This window comes from Camellia sinensis, chromosome 6 (genome assembly GCF_055761805.1).
Source record: "Camellia sinensis isolate YWXY chromosome 6, ASM5576180v1, whole genome shotgun sequence".
NCBI lineage: Eukaryota > Viridiplantae > Streptophyta > Magnoliopsida > Ericales > Theaceae > Camellia > Camellia sinensis.
Window position 1 is genome coordinate 140,694,534 of NC_138966.1, and position 21,931 is coordinate 140,716,464.

General features: G+C 36.6%; 1 protein-coding gene across 1 annotated transcript; it reads right to left on the minus strand.

Moving 5' to 3' along the window:
* Positions 1-1,321: 1,321 nt before the first annotated feature.
* On the minus strand, positions 1,322-10,836 carry LOC114322570 (large ribosomal subunit protein uL18). Its single transcript, XM_028269907.2, has 9 exons — positions 10,729-10,836; positions 10,141-10,210; positions 9,962-10,053; positions 9,524-9,650; positions 9,328-9,407; positions 9,121-9,237; positions 2,598-2,732; positions 2,348-2,517; positions 1,322-1,664 (listed from the first exon to the last, which is right to left on the minus strand). Exons 1-9 carry the CDS (start codon positions 10,729-10,731, stop codon positions 1,547-1,549), a joined length of 912 nt encoding a protein of 303 aa, XP_028125708.2. The 5' UTR covers positions 10,732-10,836; the 3' UTR covers positions 1,322-1,546.
* Between the last annotated feature and the right edge of the window lie 11,095 nt (positions 10,837-21,931).

Genomic DNA, 21,931 nt, shown 5'->3' on the forward strand with positions numbered 1-21,931 from the left:
GAGAAACTTCTTACATTATAACTAATGACATTTCACTATTCTTGTTTTAGCTTAAAAAGTGTTAGTATATATATTTTAAATTTACATGTGTCATGAGAAATTTAGTACCTTTATATTTTAAGAAGTATGGTTGTGGTGGTTATTTATGACTCTAGAGTCATCTTGTTAATGTAGCTAAATTCTTTAAGCAATGTTCAACTTTTATAAATAGAACATAAGGATAAAAAGGAGTGAGAGGAAGTCACAATAGACTATATAGTTCTAGTTCTCACATACGATATTACATCTTATGTTTGAATATTTTTTATTAAAATAAAGTTTTTTCTCTATTATTTTTTATACAATCATAAATTTTTATTCTCATCTCATGATTTCAAATTTATTTGGAAAATTATGTCTATAATCCCTGCATTTTTGCTCATTGTGTCATTTTAGTACCAGTAATTTTAATTAAATCGATTTTGACCCTTAATTTTAAATTTTATTTCAATTTTTATCAAATTCATAACACCAATTACATTTTAATCAATCAAAAAACACTGACAGTTTAATCAATGAGACAAAATCATGAATCCCAAGTCAATTGCACCAATTGAAATCATAGACTGGAATTAAAAAAAGATCAAAATGACATAAGGACTAAAATATAACAAATGCCAATGTAATTTACACAATTAAGTATTATTATTACTTGAAAGGAATAGTCAAATATTTCATCAATATACTTGAGATGAATATAAAACTACTATTTTCATGTGCTTTTTTCTACCGTAATCATGGTTTAATATGCATTAACATATTAACGCGTACATTAGGTGTTTTTGAATGAAAGACTTGCAGAAAGAGGGAAGGCAAGGAAAACCCCAAAAAAAATAAAAATAATTGAAAGAAATTTTTTTTTTTCCCCCACTAATATAACTCTCAATATTTATGTTATCAACTCATGGCATTTTGAAATTTTAGACACTACAATTCTTCGTCAGCCTACCAATTTGACTGTGATGCAAATTAAAATGAACATTATAATTCCAAAGTAAATAATACTATACACAAAAAATTTATATACAAAATTCATACATAATAATGTGACTTATTATAGATATTTTATTTCAAAACAAAACATCATTAAATATAAATTTATTTGTAATGACATTATCATATCATTCTGATCATGTTTTTTGAATTTTATGTATGTTAGTTTTTGTTCCAAAGCATGCAAGAGGGATACAACTGTAGATGGGAGACTAGCAATTAGAAAACTCCCAAATCCACTGCTGCGATTAGATAGCACAATACATTGACAGTCAGAAATAATAATGCATTTCTTTTTTTTGAATGAAAATAATAATGCATTTCATAACATTCAAAAAGTGTCTAATTGCCATCTTCAAATAAAAAAATACAAGCTACAAAATTGCACCCAAAGAAACACAAACAAAATTTTAATAGGTTTAAAACTAAACTGCAGAGCAGCATCATTGTGCACTAAGAACATCTCATATTTGACTCAAAATTCCAAGCCCCCAAAGGCAAAGGTATACTACATTCATTCGTCGTCTTCATCATCCACCTCCTCATCAGCTCCTGCTGCTGCATTGAGGGCATTCAGTCGTTCAATCAAGCTAGCCTTCCTTTCATCATACGTCAGCTTCTTCAAGTTGTACCTGGTATACAATACAAGGAGGTATAGAGAACTTACTAAACCATCCAAAAAATTGAATCACACTTTCAAAAATCCAAGCAAAAAAGATGCGATTGCAATTACTGCACTCAACCAGTGAATGAATGACAGAATACCCAAACCAAATTTCAAAGGTTTTGGGTTTTTGTTTTCAAAATTTTAAATTTTGAAAACACAATAACAACTCATTCAGCACATGCTTTTGCTTTCAGTTTTTTGAAACTATTTTATAGACTAGGCTCCAAAATGTAACACAAGCAGTGTATTCACTTGTTGCCAAAACAAGTGCAATCACACCAATGAACATTAAACAAAAGCTCATTCATTCCCACTTCAAATTCTCTTGGGAAAAAACAATAACATGTTTCCTGTTCTCTACAAACAAAAAAACATGCAACCAAATGACCACTAAAATCTCTTGCAACTTAGAAGTTGAGTTAAATATCCAAACTTATCTGGCTGTTAAAAAAAAATGCATTTATCAACAACACACAGCCAGAACTAATATAATGATCTTGAGTAAAATGGATTAAAACAAAAGTAAAAGTATTGGCACCTTCTTAACGCAAATAATAATGATAGGAATGGAAAGTAAAGCTTAAACCATACTTCCCATAAAAACAAAAAAAAATGATAACATAATTTCAAGTTATTTTTGGTGCTTACCTCTTGTGCTGCTTAGGTGGCTCCTTCTCAGACTTCTTTTGAGTGGGGTCAGCGCGGATGGCAGCATGAACTTTCTTGTACAGCTCCTCAATGCCATCAGGCTCAATTCCTCTCTTGATATACTCAACAAAATGAGACTGATACTTCTCTGGTTCATCTTCCATCAATATCTACGTAACAACCAATAAAATTAAGTTCATGGCTGAAAATAAGTGTTACAATACACATAAATTCACATCTTAACCGTTACCTTCATATATGCAGCAACATGCCCACCATAAATATACTTGCGGTGAACCTCAGCATCCAGCTGCTTAGAGTCCTTCGAGAAACCAGAAAATCTCTTATCACTGTGAGGGATATCCAACCCGCCATCCAATGCTCCCTGTAATGAAAGTATAGCACAGGCATGAAATCGCATACAGGGACAAATAATTACAGCAAAGCAGGGAACATATAGACGGTGATGCAATAGCATGAATACTACTTGCCAAAAGATCAAAGACAACTAGGCATGACAAATTAAAAAAAAAAAAAAAAAGAAACCAGACAAAGTTGTGAAGTTCAACATCCCTCAATTCATTCATGACTTGAAATATACATGCAGTTGAGGAACTGTTAGTCCTGGGGCATCTCATAAAATCATTTTTTTTTAGGAAAGCCAAAAACTTGCATAACTGCTTTGCTGCGATGCTAGATTCACATCCCTAACGAAATAGGAATAGTTAAAAAATTGGCAGATGGCAACTATTGTGAACAACATATTATGGTGCCATGAACCATTTTAGTTCCATTAGTAGAATGGATGCTCCCATTATACCACAGTATAACTTGCTGGTTGGAGAAGGATGTTAAAATTGACAAGAAAAATGCCTACTTTGAACTGTTGGATTATATTAACAATTCAGGAATAAATAACAAACACAAAATTGACAAGGAGTGCTCTGAATATTATCTGGAACCAAAATTCATTTTGATAAAATTAAGATTAGCATAATAATTCTCATAAGCAAACATAACTTCAGAGATATAGCAACAGACTAAAACACAAACTGATCAATTAGAACATTTTATTGAAAATAAAACACTGTAAATATATGGTAAGAAAAGCTCATCCAACAATAAATATTTTAGCTTTCAGACTAGCAGCATTGGTTAAAGGCTCTTGTATATGGCTAGGAAGTAACACTTGAAGCCATAACTGACCCAGAGTAACACAAATAAAAAAATGTCCCAAAAGAATAGGAAAACACGTGTCATGACACTTGAAGCCATAACTGACCAAGAGAAAAACAAATAAAAAATGGCCCAAAAAAATAGGAAAACACATGTCATAGTTGTCAAATTGGGATTCGAATCATGAATCAAAATGGTTTTGTACCAAATCGCGAATCAAATCGAATCGTGAGTGAATCATAAAGATTCGGTCACTTTTCTATATTACTTAGAAAAATATATCTACACCTTTAGATGATAATTATATCTTATAAATATGAAATATTTAGACTTAAACCAATGAAAATGTTGTTTTTAATGATGATCACGTGGTTTAATAGGTAAGAAGTTAACAAAGATTCCCATGTAAGATAGTGATCACCGTCTTACCTTTTCCCTTTTTTTGATATTTCTTATCAATCATTCTTAATAAAGATAGTAAACAAAAACTAATTCTCAATTTCTAAAGTAGCAATAATTTAATAATAATATTGATATTTAGACAATAAACACACATACTTTTCCAAGTAACAATGACCAAATAACATAATTATTTAGGATCTTTTATTTTAAAAGCCTAAAACATTTTAAGAAGTATAACTGACCTCACGCATGTAATATTCAATTATATTTAATTTATAAAACAGCAGTAGATAATTCATATGTGTCATGTAATGAAAGTATGAGAGAGGGTGATAGAACGCCGATTGCAAGATATAACAGAGGTGTCAGAGAATCAATTTGAATTTATGCCTGGCCGGTCAACAATAGAAGCAATCTATCTTTGAAGGAGAATAATAGAAAAGTATAGCGAAAAGAAAACAGACATTCATATGGTGTTTATCGACCTTGAGAAAGCATATGATAGAGTGTCCCGGAATATTATACAGTGGGTGTTAGCGAAGAAAAGGGTAACAAAAGGTTACATTGATGTTATTAGTGACATGTATGAAATGGTGGTGACCACTATTAGATCGCCTGCTAGAAAGACAAATGAATTCCTATCACCGTAGGGTTACACCAAGGATTTACCTTAAGTCTTTATCTTTTTACTTTAGTTATGGATAAATCGACGAGAAATATTCAAGATGGCGTGTCATGGTGTATGCTTTTTGCAAGCGATATAGTGCTAGTGGATAAGACTAGAGAAGGAGTTAATACAAAGTTGGAGATTTGAAGAAAAACTCTTGAATCTAAAGGATTCCGGATAAGCAAAACTAAGACAAAATACATGGAGTATAAACTTAGTAACAGTAACAATGGAAGCAGAGGAGAAGTGAAAATTGAGAACCAAGAATTGCCTAAGAGTGAACATTTTCATTATTTAGTGTCGATTATCACAACAGCTGGGGAGATTGATGCGGATGTGACTCATAGGATTAAGGCGGGATGGTGTAAGTGAAGAAGTGCGTCTGGGATACTGTGCGATAAACAAATACCCACTAGACTTAAAGATAAGTTCTATAGAACGGCTATTAGACTAGCGATATTGTATGGGATGGAGTGTTGGGCAACCAAGAAACAACATGTAGATAAGATGAGTGTGGCTGAGATAAGAATGCTAAGATGGATGTGTAACAAGACTAGACAAGACAAGACAAGACAAAATTAAGAATGAGTGTATTCGGGAATGGACAAGAGTAGCACCGATAGAAGATAAGTTGAGAGAGAATCGATTGAGATGGTTTTGTCACATTCAACGAAGACCAACAAAGGCAGTAGTGAAGAGATGCGATGCTGTAACGGTAGATGGAAGTGTTAGGAGACGGGGTAAGCCTACATTAACGTTGGTTAATGTTGTAAATAGAGATATGGATATACTTAATTTGACTAACAAATGACCTTTGATAGGGCCGTATGAGAAAAAGGATTCATGTAACCAACCCCATTTGATGGGACTTAAGGCTGAACTTGATTTGGTTTGGTTTGGTTTTAGCAATAGATAATTCATTGTGTAAGTTACTTTAATCTTAAAGTAGATATATTATGATTTTTAAGGGGAAAATTGAGAAGAAAGATTAAAAATATGTGTCTAACTAAATCTGATTAGAACCTATTAAGAACCCCATGATCACTATAATAACAACAATGTATTGGTTATTTTGGTACTAAACACTATTAGAAGTTGTATTATGTCATTTTCATTACAAAGATGGAAAAAAATTAGTTGAAAATATGTTGAACACGATAGTTTCTAGAATTGCATGAATCATAAAAGGTGAATCGAATCGTGAATCGATTGTAAATCACTATAGATTCACTTCCAAAATAAATTCACCCATAGATTCGTATCAATTTTGCAAAAATTGCGAATCAGAGTTTCAAAATAAGGTATGTTATGAAATAGAGTTAATTACACTTTACCCCCATATAGTTTAACTCAAAAACACATTAGCCCCTTATAGTTAAGAAATATACACATAACTTCCTTATTAGTAGGGATGGCAATTTGAACCCTGCCTGACAGAGACCCGACCTCGATTTAAGCAATTTTTTTCTTGAAAAATATCCCTAACGGGGCGAGGACAGGGATAAGTGTTCTGTCCCCGTCCCCGTCCCCGTCCCCGTCCCCGAAGTGAAATTATTTTTTTACCCCTCTATATCTCCCTATATAATATATATGCATACAGATTCTCAACTAGTTTTGTTTTACCCCCCTATATCCCCCTATATAATATATACAAACAGATTCTCAACTAGTTTTGTTTTCTCTCTCTCTCTCTCTCTCTCTCTCTCTCTCAGTTTTCAAATATATGATTTTACACAGGTACGCATTGATTGATTATAGATTTAGATCTATGTCCATTCGTTCGATTCAGATCTAATGAATCTTCTTCATTGACTTTTTCTTTTTCCAGCATCGTAATGGAAGATTAAACCAAACCCTCAGCTCACCTCTCTCAGACTCATCTCACTCTCACTCTCTCTCTCTCTCTCTCTCTCTCTCTCTCAAACCCTTCCCTCACACCGATCTCCCTTCCTACAAGGGACGATGAGAGTCAAAGGATCTCGCCGATGGTCTCCGGCGAAGGATCTGAACCACAGATCAAATCAAAAAATGCAACCATAAATTAGATCAAACCACATCCGTCAAAGGATCTGATCCGTGGCCGTTGATCTCCATCCTTTGTCCATCTGAGCTCAGATCTGTTGTTGATGAAGATGAAGAAAATGATGATCTGTTGAATTTGTTAGATTTTTTATTTTTTACATTTGATGAATATATATGCTCAAATCTATTGATGACGTTGTTGTTGATGAATATATATGCTAAAATCTGTTGTTAAATATATATGTTGTTTTTATTATTTTGGCCGGGGAATTTTCAGGGTCGGGGAAACATGATCCCCATTAGGGGGCAAGGCCAAGGGCGGGCGCTACGGCGGTGATAGGCTCCTCGTCAGGGATCGGGGCCGGGGCCGGGGACGGAAAAATTTCTACCATCGGGGATCGGGGACAGGGAGTGTGATCCCCGCCCCCGCCCCCGCCCCTGCCCGCGCCCGTTGCCATTCCTACTTATGGGTATGCAATGGGTTGTAAAGTCCAACTCTGCTAATAAATGTTGTGTAATGTCTATAATACCCTTATTGTTTGCTCTAATTTTCTTTTTTATGCCATCATGAATCAGGCTCCTCTCTCTATTTTTTTTCTCTTCATTTTTCTTTCTTTTTCTCATTCTCTTCTTCTTATTCCCACTCCCCGTCCCATGGCAACACTCAGCAGTTGCATGTTCCAGCAGACCACCCACTCCATTCCTCCGACTACATTACAGCTGCCTTCTATCTTCTTTTTTTAATCTTTATTTTTATTTTATGGAAGCAATCATCATTTTCTGGACTAAATTAACTATACACACACACACACATATAGTTATATAGATATATACATACACATCCAGAAACCATGGCTCATCCCTCTCTTTCAGTTCACTACCACCATGAAGACCAACTGGTATATTTATATACATATTTCATTGTATGCAGGGCAAATCATTACAGGTTTGGGAATATAATAATGGGCATTTGTGACTAATGAAAGAGTCTTCAACAGTGGGCACAAATTAAATAATGAAAATGTTTAATTTGATTATGAAAGCACTGGAAATGGCCTCAATATGTAATGATCTCTGCGAAGAATAAAAAAGTATTCCCAATTAACATTCATTTTAATGGGTGTTATTTGTGTGCTGCGGTGAAGTGGTGGTTGTGAATTGTTGAAGGAGGTGAGCCAGAAATAAAGGGAGATGAGAGGGTGGAGATAATGTGTACTGGCAAAAAGTATAGTGGATATAGGTTCGGTTGCAGCTGTGCTGCTGGAGGAAGAAAGAAGAATAAAAGAAAAGAAAAGAAAAAGAAAAAACAAAGGGCAAAAATGTCATTTTCTAGTTCTAAATCTGACACACGCTTAATTTAGTGCATGTGATACACACACTTAACAGACAGAATCCATAACTTTTACATTTCACTCCATAGCAGAGGGAGGTCAAGTGTATATTTTTTGGACCATAAGAGAGTAATGTGTTTTTGAAGTAGATTGGGTTGGTGGGAATAACAAGTCCCCCGAGGTACTGATGATCTCCTCATCTTCAAGCAAAAGACTTAGAGAGTGTTTGGCAAGAAAAATTTTAGCCTTTTTTGGGGCTAAAATTCACAAAAAGACAAAATAAGCTATAATAGCTAATAAGAAAAATGTTACATCAAATACATAATCATTTCACTTTTTCTCTCACAAACATCACATCTAACTTCAAAAAAATCCAATCATCTTCCCAAACACAAATTTTAACCTACTAAAATAGCTAAAAACTAAAATAGCCTACTAAAATAACAACTTCCCAAACACCCACTTAGATGTCCCACTTGGTTCATCATCAACAGATGCGTTCGAAGGAGTTCCTGTTAGAGGGGAGCTTAGTTCGAGTTAAGGCCTAGCAGCTTATTCTTTTCTTGCATGATCTACAACCAACCTTTACCCTATTACTGTAGTTATGTCGCAGTCAGTTAATCGATATCTTTCTTAAAAGGTTTTTGGGCTAGAGGCTCCCTATTTTTTTATCTCTTCTGTCCTGCATTCTAGATGTGGCCTCAGTCTTTGTATTCTCTCCTTCATTTTTCACCCGAACTCTCGCAAAATCAGGCCTGGACCAAAGATCTCAAAGGTGTTGAAGGTGGGGAGCCTACAGCAGCACTACATAAAGTAGCAAAGCAAGGAGCAGCGAGATGACTAAACACCATACAGTGGTGGCACTTCTACGCCATCCACTCCATATCTTTCGTAGTTTAGGAATTCGTCCCTCAACCTGTAAGGGGGTAAAATGTAACCCTATGAAATAATATCTCCCACTTGCATAGCAGACTCAGTGTCAAAAAAAATGATGTTACAATTACACAATATTCATATCACAAACAAACAAAATTGGTAAACTATCACAAAAAATATATATACCAATCATCAAATTATCTGCATGTCAAGAAAAATAAGAACATATGGAGCATCTCATTCTAGTAATAAGTTCAAATAGTATAATTGTTCATTGTAAGATGTGTGCATGGAAATACCTTCAAAGCACCAAAGACACGGTTGCCAGTGGTGGTTCTAATAAGGCCAACATCCAGGAGAGCACGGAATGGCCTCCTACTCTCTGCTGGCTCAACTGAGAAATCCTCTCCAGTTGCCTAACAATATAGAAGCTCATATGTACATTAAATCTAACAATGCAAAAGAGGAAAAGGATACTATAAATGCTAAACCTGAATCAGGCATACCTCCACATTGCCCTCATACTCATCATCCATCTCGAGCTTTTTCAAGACACGGCGGGCCAAGAGCAATCCGGTACAGTAAGCTGCCAACATCAGTTACACGAATCAAAATTGCAGATAGAAGCAAGCAGCCATGGACCGAAAGACATGGGGAGAGATGAAGAGGAAATGGGAGGAGAGCAAAGAGTAGTTACAATACCAGCAGCATAATTTGTGAGACCTACTTCGAGTCCATAGCGAGGCAGCTCATGGGCATATGCTGAAGCAAGGACCATATCACCAGCAATGCTAGCAGATATTATTTGTGCAATAATATCCTTGTTTGTCTAATAAGGATATTAAGGATGCAGCATGGACAATATGATCATCCTTATTCCATTATGTCAACAAAAGGTTATTCACATAGATTCTCAAAGGTTAAGCATTTCTAGTGTTTTGGGTTCAACAACAAATGAATATACGCTTAACAAGACAATAAGACAAATTCCATGCATAACATGTCATGATTTAAATAAATAAATAATAAATAATAATAAAACTAACAAAAGAATTTGCAAGATGTTATCCTGAACTAGAAAATAATTGAAAATGCAAGCTTCCGCAAATTATATTGAAATATAGTCAGACTAATGGATACAAATCTCACGACAAAGCGATATTTGGGGGTGTTATACTTGTTTTTGTCCTGATTGATGAGGCGAATCCTGGCCCGGTAATCTGTCTTTCCCTCTGTAGATATTCAAAAGAAAATACCATAAGAAAGAAACTAACAAAATCTAAACCCATTAAATTATACAGGGAGTGCAAACACCATACCTCTCCTTCTCTTGAACTTCACCTGAAACCGCTTGAAGTACGCCCTAGACTTCTGAGCTTTCACAAACACCTAAAAAGATAACACCCAAAAAACCAAATAACCCATTAAACAAGGGCCAAAACAGCAAATTAACCCTAAAAAAATTCATTTTCATAAAAAACAGCGTTTACAGAAAGAATCAAAGTTAAAATTGACTAAAGCAACAAAAGAATTTAAAATAACAAAACCCCAAAACTCGCTGAGAATGCTTAACACAGTAAATGTAATAAAATGATAATTTAGAAACCCAGATCTAGAAAATAACAGGTATAGAGTGACACAAATCAATCTTGCAAGTGAAATAAGATGAACGAATGAAATCTCAAACCCAATGTTCGGCTGCAACGAAAACTCCAAAAAGCTTATATCTTTACATACATACAAGAAGCTCGAGAGCTCCTTCCTTTTCTATTCCTTTACAACATTTTCTCGATAAATAAACAAGCTTTAAGCTTACACAGGCGTGCGTGTGCAACTAACAGATACAGAAATGATATAGAAGACGGTGTTTATAGAAATGAGAAGATTTTGAGGGAGCTATTTCTCACCATTGTTGCAGACAATAACTTCGATGCTGCGTCTTCTGCACAAAGGAGGGGGAGTGCAGTGGGCAGTCTTGAATATATAGCCAAACCCTAGGTTTGGTTTCACTCTTTAAATTACAAAAATATCCACTTGAGAATTTGATATGACCACCTTGTCCTCAACCCGCCAGTGTGACGGGCCCAAGCCCATCGAACCCTTGTTAGTCCACCTAAGGTGGTTTTTTCTTTTTTTAAAATAGCAAAAATTATATATATTTTTTGGGAAATTATAAATCGGGTATTTCAAAAAATAATTATTAATTTATGAAAAAATTATAATTTTATTTATTAATATTTATAAAATTTATCACTGATTTATAATTATTGTTTAAAATATCCACTTATTTGATTTTTTTTTTTTTTTGCCTTTTTATAACAAGCAGATATAAAACTAAAACTTCATTAAATACATCACCTGTCAATGTTAAATTGAATTTTGTAGCCTTGGTGTCTTTTTTAAATTTGATGGTTAAAATGTACCATTAAAGATCCTCTCACCATTAAGATAAAAAAATGAGGGACAAATATTACAAATAAGATCTAATAACAATCATGTAATAATTTGTGCTCGGCTTTCATGTGTGATGGTTAAAATGTAGCATTAAGGTTAAGTTTGGCAAGTCAAATATAATTTAAAAAGTCAAAAAGTTATACAAAAAGCAAAAAAAGTATTACTATTCACAAATAAAAAATATTAAAAATATATTTTATATATTCTTATAATATAAATCCACTGACACAGCCGTTAAGCAGGCCATCATACACTTCTCTTGGGGCAAAAAAAAAATTGCCTCCTTGAGGGCAAATAACTTTTGGACAATGATGGTCAGCTTGTAGGGGCCACCATGGGTCCCATTTTAATGATCTGAATCGTTCAATATGTAAAATTCGTCGTCGATCGAATATTGTTAACTATATGATCAAATCAGTTTTGTATAAACAAAACGGATGGTATGATTGTTAACTGTTGAACAAAACTAATCCGATCATATAGCTATCGATATCCGATCAATGTGATTTTTTGCAGGCATATAACACTCGACGAGTTGTACATATTGAACAGTTCAGATTATTAAAATGAGACCCATGATGGCCCTCACAGACCGACCATCACTGTCCAAAAGTTATTTGCCCCGAATGAGGCAATTATTTATGTGGAGACGCAGCCACAGGAGAGCTGTACAATCAATTAATTTTCTTCCACTATACACTTTATTTATACAATTTTTTATTACACATTTTTTTGTAAAAAACAAAAAGTTAACCCAAACATCCGTGTTTTTTTTTCTCAACTTTTTAGTTCAAAAAGATCAAAAGTGCACTTATTTAGGACACTCCAAACAAGCACTAAGATCCTCTTACCATCAAGCAAATAAAATGAGGGACAAATATTACAAATAAGGCCTAGAATCCATAACGGATTTGGGATATGTGCTATTCATAATAAGCACAACATGGTATTGTTTAAGGTGTGTGTCAAATTTATTTTAATAATTCGAATCATTCATAGTTTAAAGTTTGTTGAGAATATATTCATGAAAAAATTCAAATTAATTAAATATTTGTAACTCACAACATGATTAAGTTTACGTTTAGAAAAAATAAACAATTAGTATGATTTTAATAATTTTTTAAGATTACCATTCGCTTTCATCATGAGGTTATACTTATCCAATTAAATTCATTTTTTATATAAATAATATGAATGACTTAAATTATCAAAATATAATCCAAATAAATCACATAAAGTATGACGGCACAACCCCCATTCCAAATCCCTAGTAACAACCATATTTTGTGAGTGTTTGACAAGTGGGTTTTTATGTAGATTTTTTTAGTTGTATGATATTATTGGATAAAAAAAAATTTGTGTTTGAGAAGATAGTTGAGTTTTTTTGTAGTTGAATGTGATGTTTGTGAGTGAAAAAGTAAAATAATTATGGGGTTGAATGTGATATTTTGTTTAGATTTGTTTTTTTTTTTTTTTTTTTTTGCAAAAACTTTGTTTTTTAGTGAAAAAAACCCAAAAAAAATTCTTCCCAAAAACAGTTCCAATTCCACGAAGGTTGTCGCTACATCTTTTTTCAGTTTGGATTGAACTTCAATGTACTACGTTAATAAAAATCAATATTGGGTAGAAATTATTTTTATAAAAACAAAGACCTTTAATTTCACTTTTATACGCTGTATTTTACACCAATGCCCATTTTCTCTTCTGACCTTTTGATTTTCATAGTGAAGTTTTTATAATTTGAGTTAGGTTGTAATTGGACATCATCATATAACACTATTTTGAAAATGAATGAAAGGAATAAGTAGTTGGATAAAGTAAGATTTCGATCAAAGTAAGTACAGGGTGTTTGATAATATAATTTAGGGTAAGTTTGGCGGCTCAAAAATAATTCATCTTTTTACCTTTTTATCTTTTTTTCATCACATCATCTCTCTACTTTTTTGCACATCTTTTCATAAAAAGATAAAAAATACACTTATTTAGGTCATCCCAAACAACCCCTTAGTATTTAAAGTTGAATTAATTAAGTGATAATCAATTAAGTCTGTTTGATAATCATAATTGATGTCACTTAAAATTTTAAGTACTTTTTAAAATGTAGGTTAAAACTTAAAAAAAAATTAAATCATATAAAATTTACTTAACTCTAACTGAATTTATAAATATTAAACATAAATATCAATATACACTATTATAAACTAACTACCACTACCGCTACCACAACTATCATGGCACTGCCACTACTACCACTATGCCATTGCTATTGCTACCACGACTACTACCACAACTACTACCATCATGTCACCACTATTACTACCACCATCACAACCGTTATCACTACCACTACCACTATGCCATCGCTACCACTACTACCACCGTCGTCCCCACCACCAGCACTAGTACCATCACCTTCATTACCATTGTCATTATTACCATGAACATCATCACCATTTTATTACTACTATCATCGCTACCACCACCACCATGCCATTGTCGCCACTTCCACAACCACCACCACCACCACCATCATAATATAAAAATTAAACTATACAATTTAAAAATAATAAATTTCAAATTTTATCTTACACATATCAAACAATTTATTTTTAATTCAGCACTTAATTTTTTATCAAACAGCTTTTCAACTTAAAAAATTCAACATTTAATTTTCAATCTTCAATTTTTAGCTTTACCAAACACCACCTACTTCTACGAATTAAAGTAAAATTTTGATAAAAATACAAGAATGCCAAATATAATTTATACTATTGTGGGGAAGTATTTTGTAAATGACAGCACGTAGCTAAGGTGATGCTGAAGTCGAGGTACCACGTAACCTGGTCACGTTGCCGAGATTATCTCGACTAGGCCGAGGTTATCTGCGAAGATACCGGAATTCGAGATAAACAGATAAGGGACAAGAGTCCTAAAACAGGGAAAGATCTCAGTCTAGATAAAGATAAGACTCAAGAAGAGTTTATCTCTATCTAGCTGAAGGACCCGGATGAGCATTAAGCCTGAGTCCAGTGAAACAAAGCTTCTAAAGGGATCGAGTCAATGCTGGCTATAAAAGCAGAGCACCCCCGTGGGTTTCAGGTATGTGTAATATACTGTTAGTAGTAATTTGTGAGTTTAAGCACAATTTGTTATCTGGGAGAGATATTGATTATTGACTTGATCGTCAGAGTGCCCCCGGATGGACAAACCACCGCTGAATTCTCATCTTCTTGTGCAAGTTATTAGGCTTAATCTATTCCGCCGGTACTCTCCAACTGAGTTCCCCATTTTTTGTTGTATGGTCTGAAATCAACACCCACAATTTGACACCGTCTGTGGAAACTTAAGAAGAATAGATGACCAACAACAATCAAGAAGAAAAGATTGGGGACGACGTCTATAATGAGAGTAGTGAACATATAGATCATAACGTCAAGGAGAAAAACCGTAATGAATGAGCACAGGATTCGAATCATGGGGAGAAGGACATTAGTAAAGAGGGTAATGCCCCGAAGAAAGCAGGTTGAGATGAGGATTACAACGAAAGAGACCTATGGAATGATAGATGCTTGAGGAGGGACGGCAAAATGAAATGAATGGCAAATAAGTTGGCAGACCTATAATTGGTTGTCAACTTCATGATGCAGAACAACGTAATGCAACCACCATTCCCGTTACAGGACATGCCAGTACCAGTGGCCAAGATTGACACCCAGAAAGAGGGCAGAAAACAATCCTAGTAGTCCCGCAGCACGGCAAGGAAAATGAGTGCTCACATCAGCCTTCACGGGATGTCGGGCGAGTAGAGTCAGTAAGAGGTGAGTCGCAAAAGACACCATAAACCAAGGGGACGTATACCAAAGAACCTCGGCATATCCGAAGGAAGGGCCTTTGCTTTCATACAATGAATGAAGAGAAGTCTAAAAGGACGCACAAAGACGCTTGGAGCAGCACGCCAAAAAGGCTGAAATCTGTTAATAGCCGAGCTCCCGGCTGAATGAAAGAGGATCTGAGAGACTACCTCCAGAGGAAGCAGCTCAATGCCGAGATCATATCCTCCGTCAAGCCGAGAACGTCATTCTCAATGGAGTTGGATAGATTTGAGGCCCTAAAGAGATTTCACATGCTGAGGTTCCAGATTTATAATGGTAAGTCTGATTCAAACTTTCATGTTAGTTTATATTTGAATTCGATGGCTTTATGGTGTGGGAATGAGCAGTTATTGTGCAAGGTGTTCCCTTCATCCTTTGGGGAAATCACATCGGATTAGTTCCATAAGTTGCTGAAAAGGAACTATGAAGAGTTGGGAAGGTCTGGCCAAGATGTTTGTGGCCAGGTTTGTTACAAACAAGTTGCAACCACTAAAGGTAAACTCCTTACTACTTTGAACATTAATGAGGGTGAAAGCCTCAAAACTTACGCCAAAAGATATTATGAGGTGTTCAATCGAATTCCTGCTTGTAACCAGGAACTGGCGGTCGTGTCTTTTAAGAACGGCCTGGATAACGAATGACCTCTTCGAAAATCACTGGCAAAAACTCTACCAAAAAGTATGGAGGAGCTTATGGCACAGATCGAGAAGTATGCCAGAATAGAAGAAGACACGTAAAGGACGAAGACACCAAAGTAGGAGAACAGAAACGGCTCACCGAAGCGAGGCCGAGGTAATACTGGTTTTAACAGGCCACAAACAGGGTTGAGGGCTGCATAGGCAATCACCACTGTGGTCTACAAAGTTTTGGAAAGGATCAGGAACCAACCGTATTACAGAGCACTGAAGAAAATCCATGGTGAGTTTATGAAAAAGAGCCTTGGAAAGCATTGTGCTTACCATAATGAGAATAGGCACTTGACTTAAGGATGTAGGGCTCTGAAGACATACTTGAAGGATCTGGTCAGACAGGGTCACCTAAGAAGCCTAGTAGATAAGGCTAGGACAAGGGAAGAACAAGCAAGGCTACTCCAAGCCCCGACAGCACCACATCTACCACCGCCACTGTAGCAAGCAGATGGACCTCAGGTGATCAATGTGATTCACTCGAAGGTCAATGAAAATATACGTAGGAAAATTCAGAGAGTAAGGCACCTGCAGCATGTGTATCAAGTCCAGCAAAAGAAGCCTAGGACAAATGAGTACCAAAGACCAATGGTTTCTTTTACTGAGGCAGACCTAGAAATGGTGCAATATCCATACAACGATGCCTTGGTAATAACACTGAAGATTTAAGAGTGCCAGATGAGATGCATACTGATTGATTAAGGCAATTCTTGTGACATCATATATGTCAGATGTTACAAGGAGCTTAGTCTTCACCCAGATGATCTGAAACAATCCAATAGACCGATGGTTGGATTCAACGGAACATCGGCGTGGCCTCTAGGAGCCACAAATTTGGAGGTGCAGGTAGGCACCAAAAAGGTAAGCACGGAGTTTACAATAATCGACACCCCCTCCCCTTACAATGTTATCCTGGGTAGACCATGGCTGCATACAATAAGGGTTGTTCCCTCAACATTGCACTAGCTGTTGCGATTCATAACCGAACATGGGATTGAGGAGGTCAGAGAGGATCAGGTGTTGGCCAAAAATTGCTCCATGACAACAATGAAGTCCACCTGCAATGTGCGAGAGGTAGAGACAGTAGAAATTGACGATAGGGACATGAAGGTCCTAGATGATGTCGACAGAGAACCAACTGACAAGTGTGAGAAAGCTTTGAAGAAGATTCTAGTCCAAGAAGCTAATGAAGAGCACTTCTTCCTTCTCGACTCAGGCTTAGTCGAGGAGGAGGAAAGGGAGTTAGAGGCTTTCTTGCGAACAAATATAGAAGTGTTTGCCTGGACGCCCTATGAGATACCTGACATTGACCCCGAGGTCACTTGTCATAGGCTCAATGTAGACAGGTCAGCTAAACCTGTCATCCAGCTAGCAAGGAGACCGACATTGATACATGTGGAGGCAATCGAGGAGGAAGTGGACAAGCTGTTGGAAGCCCAGGCCATTCGGGAGGTAAACTACCCTACTTGGCTGTCAAACACAGTGGTAGTAACAAAAAAGAACGGCAAGTGGAGGATTTGTGTGGACTTCACCAGCCTGAATAAGGCTTGCCCTAAGGACAGTTTCCCACTGCCTAAGATTGATCAATTAGTAGATGTCACTTCAGGGGCATGGAAAGATGAGTTTTCTGGACACATACAAAAGGCTACCACTAGATAGCAATGTATGCCCCAAATGAAGAGAAGACGACATTCATTGCCCCGAAAGGACTCTATTGTTACAGAGTGATGCCTTTTGAGTTGAAGAATGCAGGAGCAACCTACCAAAGGTTAGTGACCAAGATGGTCAAGCACCTGATTGGGAGGACAGTAGAGGTCTACATCGGTGATATGGTCGTGAAGACCAAAGAACTTAATTGGGAACCATCTGACCAACTTACAGGCAGTTTTTGATATCCTGAAAGCATATCGACTTTGGCTCAATGCCTCTAAATGTGCATTTGGAGTCGGATCTGGTAAATTCCTAAAATACTTAGTGACCAGGAGGAGCATTGAAGCAAGCCCAAATCAGATCAGGGCCATTCTTGACTTGAAGAGCCCGACATCAGCTAAGCAGGTCCAGATTTTGACCGGCAAGGCAGCGACCCTGAATAGATTTATTAGCCGAAGTTCTGATAAATGCAAGCCATTTTTTCAATTGTTAAAAAAGGCCACAGATTTTTTGTGAACAAAAGAGTGCGAAGTTGCCTTGGCCGACTTGAAAAGGTACTTGACAACAGCTCTAGTTCTGTCAAATTCAATACCTGGAGAAGAATTGTTCCTATACTTGGCAGTTTCAGACCACGCAGTAAGTACAATGGTAATTTGAGAAGAAGAGGGAGAATAAAAAGCAGTATACTATGTGAGTAAAACCTTAGCAAGTGCAGAAACTAAGTACTTGCCCCTAGAAAATTGACTATGGCCTTGGTGATGGCTTCTAAAAAGTTGAATTACAACTTCCAAGCCCAAAAGATTATGGTGCTAACTGAGCATCCCCTGAAGTCTCTGTCGCAACATGGAGATCTGGTAGGTAGAATAATTAGATAGGCAGTGGTGCTGGGCCAACACGACTTGGAGTTCAGGCCTAGAATAGCAATCAAGGGCCAGGTATTGGCCGACTTTGTGGCTGAGTTCACTCCTGGTGCCATCCCAAGGCAGGCTCCAGTGAGCCGCGCCTTAGGATGTCTAGAAGAGCAAAGAGGAAACCCAACTGGGGCCAAAAAACCACACACTAGCAGCGTAGAAGAAGGAAGAGAAACCAAAGCCCTACAATATCTACATCGGCGATTCCTTCCGGCTCTTTGTCGATGGAAGTTCAAACCTTCAAGGAGCGGAGGCAAAAGTGGTGTTGGTATCGCCAGATGGGTGAATGATTAAGCAATCTATTCGTCTGGGGTTCAAGGCCTCAAACAACAAACCAGAATATGAGGCACTGATTGAAGGACTGGAACTACCAGCAGCCATAGAAGCTGATGAAGTGGTAGTATTCTGTGACTCTCAACTTATTTTGAATCAAGCAACGGGCGAGTATGCAGCTCGAGATGAAAGGATGATAGCCTATGTCAAGAAGGTTGTCAAGCTACTAACACTGTTTGAAAATTGTCAGTTACAGCAGGTTAGCCGAGATGATAATAGCCACGCCGATGCCTTGGCTAACCTAGCCAGCATTATGAAATCAGGTGAGGTTAAGACGATAATGGTTGATTATTTTGAGGATCAAGTGTAGAGCCTCTGATAATGGAGTACAAAACAATGTGTGTGAAAATAGGTCTCAGCTAGATGGACGCCATAGTTGTGTCCCTCAGAGATGGCAGATTGCCAGACGACCGAAAAGAGGCACACAAAACCAAGTTGAAGTCGGCTACCTTCTGTCTGTCAGCAGAAGGCCATCTGTACAGAAGATCCTTCACTGGACCTCTACTTTGGTGTGTGCACCCCTCACAGGTGGAAGATTTCTTTTATGAAATCCATGAAGGAATTTGTGGAAGCCATATAGGGGACAGGTCACTTGCCCACAGAGCCATATCCCAGGGATATTAGTGGTCATACACGCAGAAGGATGCTGAAACCTATGTGAGGAAATGTGAGAAGTGTCAAAGGTTTGCACCTTTGATACATCAACTAGTAGTAGACCTGAACCTAGTGTCTAGTCCTTGACTATTTGCCTAGTGGGGCATGGACCTAGTAAGACAACTGCCCCAGGCAACTGGACAGAGAAAGCTCTTGTTAGTAGCCATAGACTACTTTACAAAGTGGGTAGATATTGAACCCCTTTGCAAAGATTCGAGATATTAATGTGAAGAACTTCATTGGGAAAACATCATCAGTAGATTTGGAAACCCAAGGGCCATAGTAGCAGATAGTGATACCTAGTTTGACAGTAAGCTAATCAAGAGCTTTTGTGCAATCCTAGCTTCCCTCAGAGCAATGGTCAGGCAGAAGCATCCAACAAGACCATCTTGGATGGAATCAAGAAGAGGCTGGAAACAGCCAAAGGCAAGTAGATGGAGAAATTACCCAATGTACTGTAAGCATATCGGACTACGCCGAGAAGATCAACTAAGGAGTCCCATTTTGCCATGGCATATGGCACTGAAGCAGTCATCCCACTAGAGGTCAACATCCCTAGAATTAGAGCCTAGAGAGTGGAGAATGGGACCAACGAGGCATTCTTGGCCTGAGATCTGGACCTGTTGAAAAAAAGAAGAGAGAGAACAGCAATTTGGTTGGGGGCATACCAACAACAGCTTGCTAAGGCTTACAACAAGACGGTCAACCCAAGGGAGTTCAAGGTTAGAGACCTCATCGTTAGAAAATTCGTCGGCAAAATGAAAGATCCTAAGGAGGACAAGTTTGGCCCAAACTGGGAAGGGCTTTACAGAATCATCTCGGTTGCCGGTAATGGAGCATATCGGCTAGAAGACAATGATGGTAAGGAGTTTCCAAGACCCTGGAATACTTTTAATTTGAAGTTTTTCTATCATTAGTTTTTTTTTTTTTTTTTAGAGATTTATGTGATTAGCCGAAGTTTTAATAAAACCCTAGCTTGATTTTGTTTTAATATATTATTGTTGACAATTGTGCGATAGGACTGAAAAAGTCTTATGATGATGTTCTCATGGTGAACATGATGAATAACTTAGACTTGCCATATGGTAGAGTTGAATTAAACACTTGCCATATGGTAGAGTTGAACTAAGTTTGTAATGTTTCCGAATGAAACATGACGAATAACTTAGATTTGCCATATGGTAGAGTTGAATTAAAACTTGTCACATGGTAGAGTTTAACTAAGTTTGCAATGTTTCTAAATGAAACATGACAAATAACTTAGGCTTGCCATATGGTAGAGTTAAATTAAACACTTGCCATATGGTAGAGTTGAACTAAGTTTGCGATGTTTCCGAATGAAACATGACAAATAACTTAGACTTCCCATATGGTAGAGTTAAATTAACATTTTCCATATGCTAGAGTTGAACTAAGTTTGATCTAGTCGGATTAAGATTTGTTTGAATCAGACTTTGACAAAAATCGGAGATGTATGCTTAATATGAACTTAAAAGAAACTTAAGTTCACATTAGGAGGCAGGAAGGAAGAATGAGGAATAGGCTTGGCACTTGTTGAAATTTTGACAACAATTTACAAGTTGAAATCAGCCGAAATAACCAAATAAGGAGATACCCGAGGTATTTGTTAACCGAGATAACCAACTAGGATGTCAAGCTTAGAGGGGTTAGAAGGATGAAGTTTTAAAAGACAACAAGTACAAGTAAGAAAGCAATACTTGTTGAAATTCAAAAAATTCCTTATAAAGTGCCCGTTGGCCGAGATCACGGCAAAATGTGAACTCCGAGGTAAGTTGGTCCGAGGTGACCAACTAAAAGTGCACTCGAGATGAAATGGATTTAAGGCGTTACATGTTAGATGCGTTCTAACCCGAAGTGATTACACAGCTAAGGTGTACATGGAAGAATTGCATTAATATTCCAAGTATGGAAACATACAAGGCATAGAAAAAAGGCAGTGAGCATACATTAAGAGAGCATTCAAACACTTAGACAAAAATAAAGCATGCATTCAAGGAGAAGATTTATTCGATTACAAAAGGATGGCACGTCAGCCAAAATGAAGCTAACATTGTTTAACACAAAAAAGATTACAAGCACTGAAAAGAGAAAAAGTGTAACAACCCCGACCTATGATTAACACTAACCTATGTTTAAGTATGCCAAATAAGTAATTAAGAAGAAATCCCGAGTCGATTATATGTGCATTACATCATTTTGTGTTCATATCTGTTTGACGTAGAAAGATCTATTCACGTCTTAGTTTTGATTTGCGAATTGAAGGCCTTATCGGCATCCGATTTAGAAATTTACTTAATTTATGTGTTAATTAGGATTTATAGGATTTTATGGTAAGTTTAATTAAAAGTCGATTTGGAATGATTAAATTAGAATAACTAATGTTAATTAGTTTAGCTTAAGTTATTTACATATGTACCATTGGGTGGGCTTTTACAACCATTTTACACCTTATACATGTTTTAACACTATTGATTTCTACTTTCTTGCACAAAAACGTGAGAGAAAAGAGAGTGGGGAGAATTAGTCCAA